The sequence below is a fragment of the Raphanus sativus genome, unplaced genomic scaffold (assembly GCF_000801105.2).
Source record: "Raphanus sativus cultivar WK10039 unplaced genomic scaffold, ASM80110v3 Scaffold2147, whole genome shotgun sequence".
NCBI lineage: Eukaryota > Viridiplantae > Streptophyta > Magnoliopsida > Brassicales > Brassicaceae > Raphanus > Raphanus sativus.
The window spans coordinates 2769-17151 of record NW_026617456.1 but is presented as its reverse complement, the minus strand read 5'-3'; the positions used below and the strand labels follow the sequence as shown (position 1 = coordinate 17151).

Sequence of the window (14383 nt, the reverse complement as noted above, 5' to 3'; positions counted from 1 at the left end):
AAGAAAACATAAGTCCTAATCAGAATCTTCAGAATCTGTAGAATCTTCAGAATCTTCGTCAAACTCGCCAATCTCAGCTTCTGGCTCCGAGTGTACAACAGCATCAATTCCAAACTCGTTAAAATTCTCAACGAGTTCAACCTCTGCCAAATCTTCAACTGCACTCACGTTGCTGGTAGAGTTTGGTTGTAATGGATCATTATCAGAAGGTCCGTTTACTCGTCCTCTTGGGTTGATTTGCGCCACCGTGATCCATGGATCGTCTCGGTACGTAACCCGAGGGTAACTGATGTAGCACACCTATCAATTTTTCAAGGTATTAATAATAATATATAAACCGTTAATTATATTTTTGAATATTAAATTGACATACCTGATCAGCTTGCGAAGCAAGAATGAAAGGATCATAATATTGAAGTTTCCTCCGCGAATGAATCGAAGTAACACCAAACGCATCAGTCTTCACTCCTCGATCTGGGGTGGTGTCATACCAATCACAATAGAATACTACACACCGCAATCCAACCATACCAGGATACTGAATTTCCAATATTTCTTGTATGTTGCCGTAGTAGACATCGTCACCGGAAGAAGAGGAAACACCTCCATCATAAGTTGTCCTAGAATGACCTTTTTTTGCAAAGGCATATCCTCGTGTACAATATTTTGGATATGATTTGATCACATAGTTTGGTCCCCGCACAAACTCGCATATCCAATCATCGAACACAAAACCTCTGGCCAAACCATCAGTCACCTATAAAATAAAATATATATATGAGTGAAATGTTTATTATTTTATACTAAATATATATGAGTAAAATGTTAATTATTTCATATATGTTATGACTCACATAATTAAGAAGCCATGCAGCAAATCCGTTATGTCTGAGTTGTTGAAGCTCTTCTTCTGTGGCATGTCTGTAAGTCATACGCAACTCTGCCATATAAACACTATATAAAAAGATATTATTCATATGAAATAAAACTTATTGAAAATTAATATAACAATTTAAATGAAAAATATATTTTTACCTCTCATATTGTAGAACATCTTCACAGTTGGTAAGCAAATATGTTTGCAAATGAGCGTGCTCAATCTCCGTCAGTCTCCGCTTCGTGGGTTTTCCACTTAGTCGTCCTATTTCGCTGAACATGCTTGGGACAGTAACATGATACGTTGCTTTCTCTCCTCTGTCATCATGCCGAGCAGGTCTTCGGTTTTTTGTATGCACTTCTGATGGAAAGTAGTTTTCAGCAAAGTTTGAAGTTTCTTCATTGATCACCTGTGCAATTATAGATCCTTCCACCTTGCTTAAATTTTTGATCTTCTTCTTCAGATGATGCATATAACGCTCAAAAAGATACATCCATCGGTATTGCACAGGACCACCAAGCTCCAATTCTCTTGCGAGATGAATAGCAAGATGTTCCATTACATCAAAGAATGATGGAGGAAATATCTTCTCGAGGTTGCAAAGACTAACGGGTACGTTTTCCTTCAAAGTACTAATACCCTCCTCAGTCACTACTCTGGTGCATAAATCACGGAAGAAAACACTTATCCCTGCAACTGCTTCATGAACATTACGTGGTAATAGTGCGGAAAAAGCAAACGGAAGGAGCCGCTGCATAATCACATGACAATCGTGACTCTTCAAGCCAGTAAACTTTCCTTCGCTTCTGTCAACGCAATTACCCAAATTTGATGCATAACCGTCTGGAAATTTCACTTTATCTGTAATCCAATCAAAGAACGCTTCTTTGCCAGCACCATCCAGCCGATAAATGGGAAAAGGTGCCGTACCGTTCTCATCAACGTGAAGTTCAGAACGATCACAGATATCGACTAAATCCAACCTTGACTTCAGATTATCCTTCGTTTTACCTTGGATGTTGAGGATTGTGTTCATCAGATTGTCGAAAAAGTTCTTCTCAATATGCATGACATCTAAGTTGTGACGCAATAGATGACTCTCCCAATATGGCAGATCCCAGAAAATACTCTTTTTATGCCAGTTATGTAGCTCTCCAACAGCATCGACTGGAATGTTTTCATGTCCACCTACGTCTGGCGTCCTTTGTGCACCAAAATCCCTAAACTGTGTCGCCAAATCTTTCCCACTAACTTCCGTAGGTGGATCATCAAACACCTGCTTGTTCTTCGTAAACAAAGTCTTACTCCTACGGTATGGATGATCAGGTGGTAGAAATCTTCTGTGACAATCAAACCAACATGTTTTCCTTCCGTGCTTTAGTTGGAAAGCATCTGTGCTATCTTGACAATATGGACATGAAAGCCTGCCATGTGTTGTCCATCCGGATAACATACCATATGCTGGAAAGTCACTTATTGTCCACATAAGTACTGCCCGCATATGAAAGTTTTCTCTGCACGAAACATCGTATGTCTCAGCACCAACCGCCCATAGTTGTTGTAACTCATATATTAGTGGTTGAAGAAACACATCTAGTGATCTCTTAGGATGAGCTGGCCCGGGGACGAGAATGGAGAGGAACAAAAACTCTCGTCGCATGCACAAATTTGGCGGCAAGTTGTATGGTGTCACAATCACCGGCCATAGAGAATATTGTCTTCCATGCTTTCCAAATGGGCTGAAACCATCAGTGCATAATCCCAGATAAACATTTCTTCTCTGTTCAGCAAATTCTGGATATGTTGATTGGAAATGTTTCCAAGCCTTCGCATCTGAAGGATGTCTAATCTCACCATTTGTAGAATGCTCTGCATGCCATCTCATTGCCTTCGCCGTGCGCTCACACTGATACAACCTCTTCAATCTTTCCGTCAAAGGCAAATACCACATTCTTTTGAATGGTACCGGAACTCTTCCCCTCGTTTCCTGATGACGAGGTTTCCAACAAAATTTGCATTTATCCCGATCCTTATCCGCTCCCCAGTAGATCATGCAGTTGTCGATACATACATCTATCACTTCGTACGGTAATCGAAGACCCGCAACAAGTTTCTGAACCTCGTAGTATGAACCCGGTGCAAGATTATCCTCTGGCAGAACACCTTTAACATAATCAGCTATCGCATCTACGCATTCTTCCGCCAAATTATAATCTGTCTTAATACCCATCAATCTACTTGCAGATGATAAAGGTGAATGACCATCTCTACAACCTTTATACAAAGGTTGTTTTCCTGCATCCAACATGTCAAAATATCTCCCCGATTCGAGATTTGGTTCTTCCCCTCTATAATGATCATGTACCATCTGCTCAGTACCTACACCATAATCTACATCCATTCTCGGTTCTTCTAACCAACCATAAGACTGAGGTTGTTCGCTAACAGGCTGAGGTTCGCTACTACTACCATATTCAAAACCAGTTTCCCCATGAAGATACCAAACTTTATAATTCCGTGCAAACCCTTTTCTATACAAATGTTTCCAAACTTCCCATTCTTTTATAATTCTATTGTTATTACAAGTAGAGCAGGGACATCTTACCATACCAGTATTTGCATCCGGGTGCTGTTGAACAAGCTTCATGAATTCTCCAATACCTCGAACGTATTCTTCTGTAAGCAAATTGGTGTTGGGATCCAAATGAGGTCTATCCATCCACGAACGAAAATAATCTCCAGAAGACATGATTTTTTCGAATTTCTTATGATAAGAGAGAATGAAGAGAGAATGAGGAGTGAATGAGATGAATGAGGAGAGGTTGCATTTATAGGAAAATGCTTACGGCAATCCGACGCCATTCCGACGTAATTCCGACAAATTATAAAAAATCCGTCGGAATTCCGTCGGTTTTTTTAAAATGGCTAACGGCTATAAACGGGCATATTCTTTCTCGCCAACGGTCGAGAGCTTCCGTCGGAACGGCGTCGGTATATTCCGACGGAATTCCGACGACCGTAACGGTTATAATTTTTGTCGGGCTTTCGTCGGAATTGTCGTCGGAATATACCGACGACCGCCCTTCGTCGGAAGTTCGTCGGACTGTTCCGACGAAATACCGACGAACCCGTGTTTTTGGGTTTCGTCGGTATGTCGTCGGAATGTGGTCGGAATGGTCCGACGACTTCGCTTTCCGTCGGAGTGGTCGTCAGAATTTCCCTGTTTTTCTTGTAGTGTTAGTCTTGCTCAAGTATCAATTTCAGACTCAGTAAATTCAAAAGTGAAGAAAAGAAAAAGTTTGATAACTGAAAATGTACGTTGGAGAAAATACAACATAGGAGAAAAACAGATGACGATTGCCTTTTGTCGTAATCCAAAGTTCTCTGCGGTGTTGGACAGTCCGGAACCTGAGCCCTCTGACCTGTAAATGAGACCAGTGATATTTATCTCACTTCTTAAAAAATAAATTAAAATGGCGTCACGTGCACATGATCCAACCGGTGAATATGGACATGTCATGCAAAAGTCAGCTGACCCCAAAACCATAAATCCTTCAAAATTTATTAGTTTTGGACGATTTTACTCTCTCATAGTTTTCCCTTGTCATCTCAGTTCTCATGCATAGTTATTAATTTCAAAACCACAATCACATGAATATAGAATGATAATTTAAGTTGGGACTTGGGAGCTGGAGACCAGTGAGTAAGCACACCAATCTAACAGGTCATAGGCCACAAAAGATGTTTTAGTTTGGTAATGTGTATCAAGCAATCTCATTAATGAGGTAGGTGGATTTGCATTTGATGCTCATCTCACTCAGAATTTAATGTGACAATCCCCCAGGCCTGCTCTATATTAATTACTAAGAGCAATAAACAATAAATACAGATAGGATTCAGACTATTTCAGTTGAATTACAAAAAGATATTTATAAAAAGATATTTATAAAAAAAAACAATCTTCCAAGGATTTTTATGGTATAAGATAGGATTCAGACTATTTCAGTTGATCTATTTTTTGTAGTTTACACTATGAGCAAATATACGTGTTGATTTTAATGGAAGAAGAATTAGAATACAAACAATAAATCCAAATGTAACGCAAACTGCATTTATTGAATAGAGCAAAATTTTGTACACTTTATATAAAAAAAATGAAAAGATCGAAAAAGAAAAAAAATGTGTATCACTCTCTTTTTCCTAACGGTGATTGTCGTTATACCCGTAAATACGCAACTACAGTAGAACCTCTATAAATTAATAATGTTGGAACTTTGAAATTTTATTAATTTATAAAGATATTAATTTACAAAAGTTTCCTTATTTAGATTCTTTTCTATTTTTATTTATATAAAAAAGAAAATATTTTATTTTACTGTATGTACATTATTTAAATTTTAGAAATTTGACTTTCATATTGTTTTATTATCTTATTTTGTGTATATTTTTATGTTACATAGAATTGTTAAGTGGTTTTCGGTATAATTTTACCAAATATTATTAAAATATATTGAAATGTTAAGAAAAACAAAGAATTTTCATTGTGAATATAAAACCAACAATATAATATTTAGCTTGTACTTATATAAAAATTATATATAGATAAATTATTAATTTATGATTTTAAGGGGACTATATATTTACATAGAAGTTTTAAAAATATTATTATCTTATTATTTTATCGATTTTTGTTATATTTAACACTAGCCCAATTTGGGACCGGCAAAATTTATTAATTTATAGAAATTATTAATTTATAGAGGTTCTACTGTACGTGTATGTCTGTACAGATTTCTATCTTGTATGATAAATCCCAACGGTCCCCCGAAGGGGGTCCACCGCCCCAACGGAAAGGATGTTAAATCTGTTGTGGATAAGGCTCGAACCCGGGTGGCGGACAGTACATCTGTACCTCCTTTACCACCAAGCTACGAACACTTGGTTAAAACTGTTTAGGGTTAACTTTTTATAGTGACTATCCCCATCGCTTGCGCGGCTCCAAATCCAGAAAATCCTTCTCCTCCGGCTTGGACCTACGGATTAATGTATATTCCGCTTGTCCCTACTCGTATGAGGAAACCTCTCCGACTTGGATCTACGGTTGGTATACACCGGTTGCCCCTACTCGTATGAGGAAGGAAAATAAATAATAATAATAATAAATCAATGTTTCGTAAGCAAAATCATGATACAGAATCACAGATCTTATTTTGAGCTGTGCGTTTAACACTAAACTCTTGTGTTTAGTTATTATTTCTTCAGCTATTTATTTATTTATGCAACAATTTTTTTCCCCTTAAAGACAATAATGTATTTGTTCTTCTGTTATTTGCCCAAGTAGCTTTTAGCAAAACTCTCTGGTTTGTTTCAGAAGATATGATCACAACCTGACGAGAATCTCGTCACTGAAAATGAAAAGAGAGAAATTAAAACATCCCCTTTATATATCTAAGGAAACAGTAATCATTACATTTTATATAGAAACAAAATACACACGTAAGTCTATATAACCTTGACTTAGAAACTTGAAAAAGTCCTGGCAGAAAAAAATGAAAGTAACATTAGAATAAGTTCTTATGATAACATGCAGAACTAAATAAACAAGATTAACAAGTAGTATAAACTAAAACGAATGAACAGAAGTACAGAACAAATGCCAATGAAACATATAAGCTTTATAGTCTTGAACTATTTTGAATGATCGATGTGTGAAACTAGTGTTGAATATCAGGGAATAATTTTTGTTTGTTACTCTAATATTGAATTGAAACGTGTATATAAAGAAATAAATGATATATTAGAACAAGAAAGAGAATACAACATGTTTACATAGTCTTGATCTTGGATTTAGCTTGAACTAAAGATGGAAACAAATTAAAAAATTCAAACAAGCTTACCTGCACATAACCAAAAGAAACAAGAACATCATTCTACTATGATTCTAGCACTTCTTTTTTTATCCTCTTAGCAAATTGACTTGATATTAGTTTATACTATCATGAGATAGTGTGTATACATATAAAAGTGGGATATTAAAAGCAAACAAAAGAGAGAGCAAAGGGAGAAAAAGAAATGGCTCCTTCGTCTTCATCTTCTCCTTCCAAATCCCATGTTCTATCTCTTCACCAAGCCCTTTACTTCACTCCTGTAAGTCAGAACAGACGAAGAAACACATACCTCAAACTAGTTCTGTTTTGTCTTTTCTCTGACAAAAGAAAACCCACTTACCACTTCAAATCTAAATATTATTTTTCTCTGTTTTGGTATAATTTTATATCTTTTTATACTCTTGCAGATTCCGGAATGCGAAGAAGAGGACCTCCACGAAGAAAGATACAAAAACAGAGCAACACCAAGCAGCAACGGTGGTTCTTCCGCCACTCCAAGCCACCACAAGCACACTCCAACGCCTCTCCACCACACCGGAAAACCCAAAAACAAAAAACAACACAAGGAAGACAACGAAGACCGAGGAGGCTCCGTCTCCTGCAACAACTGTCGGCCCCACCATTCTCACCGCGAAAAATTCTCCGTCGCGCCACTCGAAACCCACAACAACCCTTCCTTCATCACTAGCCCCAACCTCATAATCAAATCGATCTTTCAATCCCTCACACGGAGAACCCCCAAGCTCTCTTCCGCAGAATCATCTCTTCCACCGCGCTCTTCCTCCTCCTCCTCCTCCGCCGCCGCCGACGCTTCCAGAGAAGAGCAGTGGCGGTCAGCCGTGGCGGAGCTCTCTCATAAACTAATACAAACCACGAAGAAGAAAGAAGACGCCGTTACGGAAGCCTCAAGGTTGAAGTCCTCCATGTCGGAGCTCGAGAAGAAACTCAACAAGCTCGAGATTTACTGCCACAACCTCAAGTCAGGCCTCGACGAGTGTAGTAGCAACAAGGAAAAACAGAGTGCTCTGTTTAACAACAATGAAAAACACAGTGCTCTGTTTAACAACAAGAAACAGAGTGCTCTGTTTCAAAAAGATGGATTCAACGACAGGATCATCCAGCAGTTCCTCGTCTCAGTGTCGGAATCTCGAACTTCGATCAGAGCGTTAAGCAGAGCACTCGCGTCGCAGCTAAGAACCGTCGGTGGGAAAGTCTACGAGCGGCTGTCTCTCCTCCTCCAACCTTTCGATGTAAAGATCAACTCAAAAAGTCTGATCCTTTACCTCGAAGCGATCCTGAGCAGAGCCTTCTTCGAGGACTTCGAAGCTTCCGGGTTTCAGAAGAACGGGTCGACCCGAATTCTGAACCCGATCGATCGCTGCGAGTCCAGCTACGCTTCGTTCAACGTCTTGACGGAGCTCAAGTGGGACGAGGTCTTGAGCAGAGGGACGAAGCATTTCTCCGAGGAGTTCAGCCAGTTCTGTGACCGGAAAATGAGCGACGTCGTTTCGATGCTTTGCTGGAACAGAGCCTGGCCTGAACCCCTTTTACAGGTGAAAACCGGTTTATATTATATTCGTTTGGTTTATTGAAAACCAATTGAACCGGTGTTTTTGTTTTTTTTGTTTGCAGGCTTTTTTTGGTGCGTCGAAGAGTGTTTGGTTGGTTCATCTATTAGCTAATTCGGTGAACCCGGGTTTGCAGATCTTTCGCGTGGAGAAAGACGACCGGTTTGATCCGGTTTACATGGAAGGAACTGGTGGGGATCGGTTTAAGGATCTGGTTCGAGCAATGGTTCAACCTGGATTTTATGTGTATGGTAGTGTGGTTAAGTGCAAGGTGGTTTGCAAGCATTGCAGCAGTGGCGAGAATGAAGTAGTAGAAGACAGTATAGTCAAGGAATGTAATAAAACCGACAAGAGTTTGATTAGCATTTGTAGCCCATTAGGTGGTTAATTAAATCGATCAAGGAGTTATAAATTGTTTTGGTTTTGTTTTGTGAACATGTAATTATAATCTGGAATGATTTTTTGCAAGAAAATATTCTAAAACTGGTGATGACGTTACAATGAATTGCATGAAAAAGTAAACTTGTAAATATTTTTGGTTTGTAGCAAAGTGATTCAAGAAAAAGTCTAGTGAAATAAAACATTGGCGTTTTCTTGTTAGCTTCATATTCTTGGAGCTGGTTGGTTACATGTAGTTCCTCTTAAGAAACTCTCTTGATGTTACTCGTATGTTCGGATTAGGCGCCTAATGAAAAATTCAGAGATTTAATCAGATATTAATTCTTTTTCCATATTTTTTTAATAATATTTTTTTTTAATAATATATACTCCTTCCGTTTCAAATTATATGTCGTTTTAGAGCAAAAATTTTGTTTCAAAATAAGTGTCGTTTTCGGTTTTCAATGCAAAATTTATTGAAAATATTTTCTATTCTATTCTATTTTTATATTGGTTGATGTGTATTGGTAATAGTATTTTTATTTTGAAAATATGTAAAATTAAATGTTTTCTTAATCTGTGTGCAAAGACTTAGAACGATAAATAATATGAAACGGAAGGAGTAGTTATGTTTGTAATACCAAGATAATCAGATTCATAGATAATAATGCTCAAATAAACGGTTCAAAGGAACAAATGTGCTTCTTGCACTATTTTTCACTTTTAGGTTTAATGAGTTGACAATGAAAAAATGCACTGTCTTCAACCTTCGGCCTACAGCATCTGCATCTGCATCCGCTTTCGTTTTATTTTTAGTTGATTTCAATGATTTATTTTCTTAATCTTATGTTTAATCGAAATGTATCAAATTTATAACATATCTTTCGATATCGCAAGGAGACCAACTTTGATATTTCCTTTAGAAATTCATCAAGAAATTTATTATTTGATAGATTCAATACGACTAACATGGGCATGAACTTGAAGATTTCACCTTAGATATTCAAAATCTCATTTTTTTGAAGAGCAGAGTTGTAAGTTCAGGGAAGTTGGAACTTTCAGATATATTTTCAATCTTGTTTTCTATCAAAGAAATTCTTCTTGCATATCTCTAGTTCTCCACTATTGGTAATTCACTTAAACGAACACCAGCAATCACGATATATCTCTCTTTATCATTTCCAAAATCAGATGCTATTCATAATGCCATCTCACAAACTACATCATGCATTTTCACCATTGATTTGTCTTTTCCTTCTTCAGTTAGTAAACAAGCCTCGACAAGGGTACCAATTATTCCATAAACATGGTTTATGGCCTTCTTTTTACTTTGCTTTTCATCTATGAATCTTTTGCATAACCAGTAATCTACCAACTTCTCCTTTTCTATTGAAAAATCTTTTGGAAATAGAGTGCATTATTGAAAACAAGGTTCGACATGCTCAGCCTTGAGTCTATCGTAGCTATCAACTTACATCTACTTGATTGTCTTCAATGCTCTTCTTCAATCTGAAAGGCGGTGCTATAGTATAAATACGTGCGCGATTTCTTCATTTCAACTCATCTTCTTTTTGAATCTCTTACATTCATCCTCATAGATTTTGATATGGCTAACTCTAAAGTTTTCTTTTCCGACCTAGAATCCGGCAGATTTAGTTCTGTCGTCGATGCTAGACTCCTTCGATTATAGGAGGTCAGAAATGTTAAGCGCGGTGAAGAGTTAATGTGGGTGGACATGCTCTTGGTCGATGTTAATTAAGTTTCATCTCCAATTTTTTTGATTCATGATTCAACATTATTCCGGCGAGATTCTATATATAAATATGAATGACAAAATTAAAACTAGCATAATTAAAGAAAATATTAGGTTTGAGATCTGAATTAATCTTTGATGTAAGTATACATTTAAATTGTTAGAGAGTTTAGCATGAACTGAATTAAATCAGTTGTATAAGTTGTACATAAATTGTACTCTATAACCACAAAGAATTCAAATTTGCTAAGTAGCCAAAAGGCCTTCTTTTTTTTTTCCTATCTCTCTTATTCTTTCTACAAAACAAAATTTCCTCTTTTAATTGTTACATAAATAAGCCAAAAGTGGCATGGAGATCCACAGACATTTAAAAGTTAGTTAACATTTAACAATCTCGGCAAAGTAAGCAACAACGGCCATGGGGGCATATTGGTCAATTACTAGAAACCGCGATGAAACAGTGTAGGTTAAAAGTAATTAACAGAAACATATTTGCATTTGCTGAGCCTTGACATATATAGATAAGGTACTTATTATACTTGAGGAGATGAAAGAGTGAAAATGTAAACCAGATGTGATCACGTACAACTCGATTTTGGATATCTTCGGACGAGCTGGACTTGTGAATGAGATGCTCATGTTGTTGTCATCGATGAAAGATTCGACCATCGGTTTATGTCTACAGAGCATAACTGTAAGTTTACCCTTATTGTATTGTCTTAAGATGTAAAGCAAAACTGCCTTCTAGATCTTTGGCTATTGTCTTTGTTAATTGTTATTGTGTTAATTGCTTCAAGTCGTTTTCTTTTGTTATCTCACTATCTTCTCTTCTGGTCAATTCAGCAATCAGTCACTTGAATAAAAATAAAAATGCCAAACACAGAGCAACATTGTATAACAACAACATAAAGAAGCTTAGACTTAAGTAGTAAGTACTAATTAGCTTTGGGGTGGTCAATAGAGTCTCTTGTGAGCTGTTCTTCAGCTTTCCTCTTCTTCTTTGTTACGGACACCAAACTCTTGACATAAGAGATGTAACTGTCCACATCGAACTTCCGTTTGCAACCCGCGTAGTTCATGTACCGTATCTTCCCAAACACCTGCCTCTCTTTCCATCCCTAAAACCCCCATCAACACCATATTCAATCACACGCACATATATAGTCTCCAATCTACTCTACCATCACTTCTAATAAAGTAGAAGTAGGAGAGAGAGCAAAAGGAACCTGATCGTGAACGCCGCATATGGACCACATACACCCAACATATCCACTCGGGTCACGACCATCTATTTCATACTACATCAACATACCAAAAAACTAAGAAAGCAAAAAAGACAATCCATGGGAAAGATACAATTAGAAAAGGGTGATAACCTTGTTATTTAGAAAGATGGATATTGAGAGAGCCTCTTCAGGTCCTTTGGTCCATTCTAGAATCTTCTTTGCCCAATACATTCTGCAAAGTAAACGTTGATACAATGCCATTTTTTTATCATTGGTCCAAAACGGAGATAAATGATTTCACTTGCCTCATGAAACCGTGCATTTTCCCCTGATAAACCATCTCTAACTGTGAAGCATTCCATAGCTGCAAATCCAACAACAACAAAAGCTTAAGAAACAAAGCTTCAAGCTAGAAATTCAAGTGATGATAATGACTTACAGGATCTGCTGTCTGTCCCTTCTCTAACTGCTCCAACCTACAGTTTCAATACCCTTTAAAGCGTAAATAAAGGAGACTTTTTCTTTCCAAGAGAGAAGTAGGGACTAGACGGCTGAAACAACATTACGAGTAAGTGTGTTCTCTCTTATCTGAAGCATGATCCGTCAATGATTTGCGTGCCCACTCCCAAGCTCCCTCCAAAGAATCATACTGAGGTTGATAGTAGCAGAAATTGTCAGAGAGTTCTCTTCGCACAATCAACTCTTCCAAGAACGTATCAACTGCCTTTTTAAGGAATAAAAAAAACAAACCAAACACCAAACTCAGAACGTGAAAAAAGGGGTAAAGAGAAAGAGAGAGAACTACATTAAAAAAAAGACTTATGAACCGAACCTGAGGGTAAGTATTCCTGACTTTACGTGCCTCCAATGCACACCGTTGAGCTGAGATCTGTCCAAAATGTAGATAAGGAGATAGACCAGAGAGTGCTTTCGGCTTCACAGGATTATTCCTGTCTGTTGAATAGTTCCTCAACCTTTTCGTCAAAAACCCCTCTCGGCTCCCCATCAGTACTTCCATCCCCGCATCTTCTCCAGGCACACACCATTCAACTTCAGGAACTTCCGCACCCTCCCTGTGTCCACGCATCATAAAATTTGAATCCCAAAGAAGAAGCAACTAAGCAGCAACTGACTAACCTTACAACTTTATCGATGAGGCTATCCCAATCAACCACCACCTTATCCACCATCATCCCAACCCACTTCTTCTTCGGCGGTTCAAGCTCAGGAAACTCAACGAGGTACTCAGGCAACAGTTTGTTGATCTTACCCCGTATCGTTCTAGCACTGTACTCCAACTTCCCCGACGCAGCCCACATCGGAACCACGTTGTGTGCATCGACTTCGTGTACTGTCAACGAAACACTCGTCCTCTTGACAACCTCCTCTTTACAGCTTCTTATCTCCCGTAAAGGCGAGAAGTCAGTCACCAAATGTAAAGCTCCACACTCTTTGAGAAACTCAGGTATCGTCTCCTCAGCATCTCCCTGAATTATATTCCCACAGTTTCATAAAGTTCCATATTCTAGAGACAATTTTTGTTTCAAAAAAATCTATTTTTTACATTTTCAATACGTGCTCTGTTTACTAATTGCAAACTTCAAAATATTAATTATATTTATTGGATTAAAATTATGGGAAAAGGATAATCACAAAAATTATACATATATAAATGAGATTTAATATATGTGAAAAGTCTACGGAGTATTACATCAAAAAAATTTCATCTTTTCCTTAAATAACAAATCAAACCTAACTTGAGACAAGAGCATGTAAGAACCCTAAGGCTAAAGCAAGATCCTTTTGAGATGGGTTTTGTGTGAAATTGAGTTATGGACTCACCTGTAACAGAAAGAAGGGAATTTGAAGAGATTCGATTTGACGGTGGAGCTGGCGGAGACCTTTTAACATAAACCCTAATTGCCTCGCCTTCGCGCCCAGAAACTGATCGAACAGATTGAACACGACGGCTACGGGAGCGTTGGTCCTGTTCGCCAGATCGACGGCGTGGATCAGAGCCCAGTTGTCTCTCAGCCGTTGATCTCTGAACATCCAGTAAACTACGGGACCCGCCGTTTGATCCGAGTCCGGCAGTCGCAAAGAGCTTTTCTTGAGGATCCGGATCCGACCCGGTTGAACCGCCGTTGTCGACGCCATACGAACGATTGAGGATTTTTTTTTCCGGATTTCGGTTAACGTGCGCCGTTTAGGGGAAGGTGTCGCAGGCGGAGGAGGATAACTTGCGCGGGGGGTGGCTCTTCGAAAAATGGAGGGAAGGCAAATAGGCAATACAACTGCTTAAGTTTGTGGTTTGAATTTGAGCTACGTGGATGTTCTGTTATCTAAACACGTGTCGACTTTGCTGGAATAACTTGATCTACGAGTCACGACTCACGAGGTTCTTTCTTCAATTGGTCCACCATACCGAATTACCAATAATGTGGCGTATGGATTGCTAAACGGGCCTTTGAACTAAGCCCATTAAATTTTTAATGAAGCAACTTTGGAATATAGAGTGCCGAAGAAGAAAAAAAGTGAAAGTGCCGATGCAACTTTCGATTATTCGTTTCATGGAGTCGAACCCGTCACAAAATCGTTGATTCTAACATTCTATGACATAACATTTTTGTGTGTATGTATACTGTATACATTTTCTTTGCATTTTTCAGTATCCAAATCCATCGCTTTGGTAT

The 14383-nt window shown here is 38.1% G+C and overlaps 3 protein-coding genes across 4 annotated transcripts; 1 reads left to right on the top strand and 2 right to left on the bottom strand.

Moving 5' to 3' along the window:
• Positions 1-6: 6 nt before the first annotated feature.
• On the bottom strand, positions 7-2827 carry LOC130505282 (uncharacterized). Its single transcript, XM_056999875.1, has 4 exons — positions 1036-2827; positions 855-954; positions 374-757; positions 7-300 (listed from the first exon to the last, which is right to left on the bottom strand). The coding sequence occupies exons 1-4, from the start codon at positions 2760-2762 to the stop codon at positions 16-18; spliced, it is 2496 nt and encodes an 831-aa protein (XP_056855855.1). The 5' UTR covers positions 2763-2827; the 3' UTR covers positions 7-15.
• A 4069-nt stretch (positions 2828-6896) lies between these two features.
• Positions 6897-8816, top strand: LOC108819448 (IRK-interacting protein). Its single transcript, XM_018592488.2, has 3 exons — positions 6897-7024; positions 7173-8318; positions 8398-8816. Exons 1-3 carry the CDS (start codon positions 6950-6952, stop codon positions 8719-8721), a joined length of 1545 nt encoding a protein of 514 aa, XP_018447990.1. The 5' UTR covers positions 6897-6949; the 3' UTR covers positions 8722-8816.
• A 2486-nt stretch (positions 8817-11302) lies between these two features.
• Positions 11303-14070, bottom strand: LOC130505281 (deoxyribodipyrimidine photo-lyase). Of its 2 annotated transcripts, none has more exons than XM_056999874.1 (9): positions 13533-14070; positions 12828-13177; positions 12523-12763; positions 12257-12414; positions 12130-12166; positions 11996-12054; positions 11841-11922; positions 11691-11752; positions 11303-11582 (listed from the first exon to the last, which is right to left on the bottom strand). In XM_056999874.1, the coding sequence occupies exons 1-9, from the start codon at positions 13845-13847 to the stop codon at positions 11540-11542; spliced, it is 1347 nt and encodes a 448-aa protein (XP_056855854.1). In that variant the 5' UTR covers positions 13848-14070; the 3' UTR covers positions 11303-11539. The 2 variants fall into 2 exon arrangements, with proteins under 2 accessions (XP_056855854.1, XP_056855853.1); XM_056999873.1 differs by having other exon boundaries at positions 11691-11762; positions 13533-14040.
• Between the last annotated feature and the right edge of the window lie 313 nt (positions 14071-14383).

What these genes read in the sequence shown, in the direction of transcription:
- LOC130505281 (XM_056999873.1), bottom strand. Translation starts at nt 13,847, where the DNA reads ATGGCGTCGACAACGGCGGTTCAACCGGGTCGGATCCGGATCCTCAAG. An exon ending in AAAATGCACGGTTTCATGAG is followed by an intron (nt 11,923 to 11,995) that starts GCAAGTGAAATC and finishes TTTACTTTGCAG; the next exon opens with AATGTATTGGGCAAAGAAGA. An exon ending in CCATCTTTCTAAATAACAAG is followed by an intron (nt 11,763 to 11,840) that starts GTTATCACCCTT and finishes ATGTTGATGTAG; the next exon opens with TATGAAATAGATGGTCGTGA.
- LOC130505282 (XM_056999875.1), bottom strand. Translation starts at nt 2,762, where the DNA reads ATGAGATGGCATGCAGAGCATTCTACAAATGGTGAGATTAGACATCCT. An exon ending in CTGCATGGCTTCTTAATTAT is followed by an intron (nt 758 to 854) that starts GTGAGTCATAAC and finishes TTTATTTTATAG; the next exon opens with GTGACTGATGGTTTGGCCAG. An exon ending in TTGCTTCGCAAGCTGATCAG is followed by an intron (nt 301 to 373) that starts GTATGTCAATTT and finishes AAAAATTGATAG; the next exon opens with GTGTGCTACATCAGTTACCC.
- LOC108819448 (XM_018592488.2), top strand. Translation starts at nt 6,950, where the DNA reads ATGGCTCCTTCGTCTTCATCTTCTCCTTCCAAATCCCATGTTCTATCT. An exon ending in AAGCCCTTTACTTCACTCCT is followed by an intron (nt 7,025 to 7,172) that starts GTAAGTCAGAAC and finishes ATACTCTTGCAG; the next exon opens with ATTCCGGAATGCGAAGAAGA. An exon ending in GGCCTGAACCCCTTTTACAG is followed by an intron (nt 8,319 to 8,397) that starts GTGAAAACCGGT and finishes TTTTGTTTGCAG; the next exon opens with GCTTTTTTTGGTGCGTCGAA.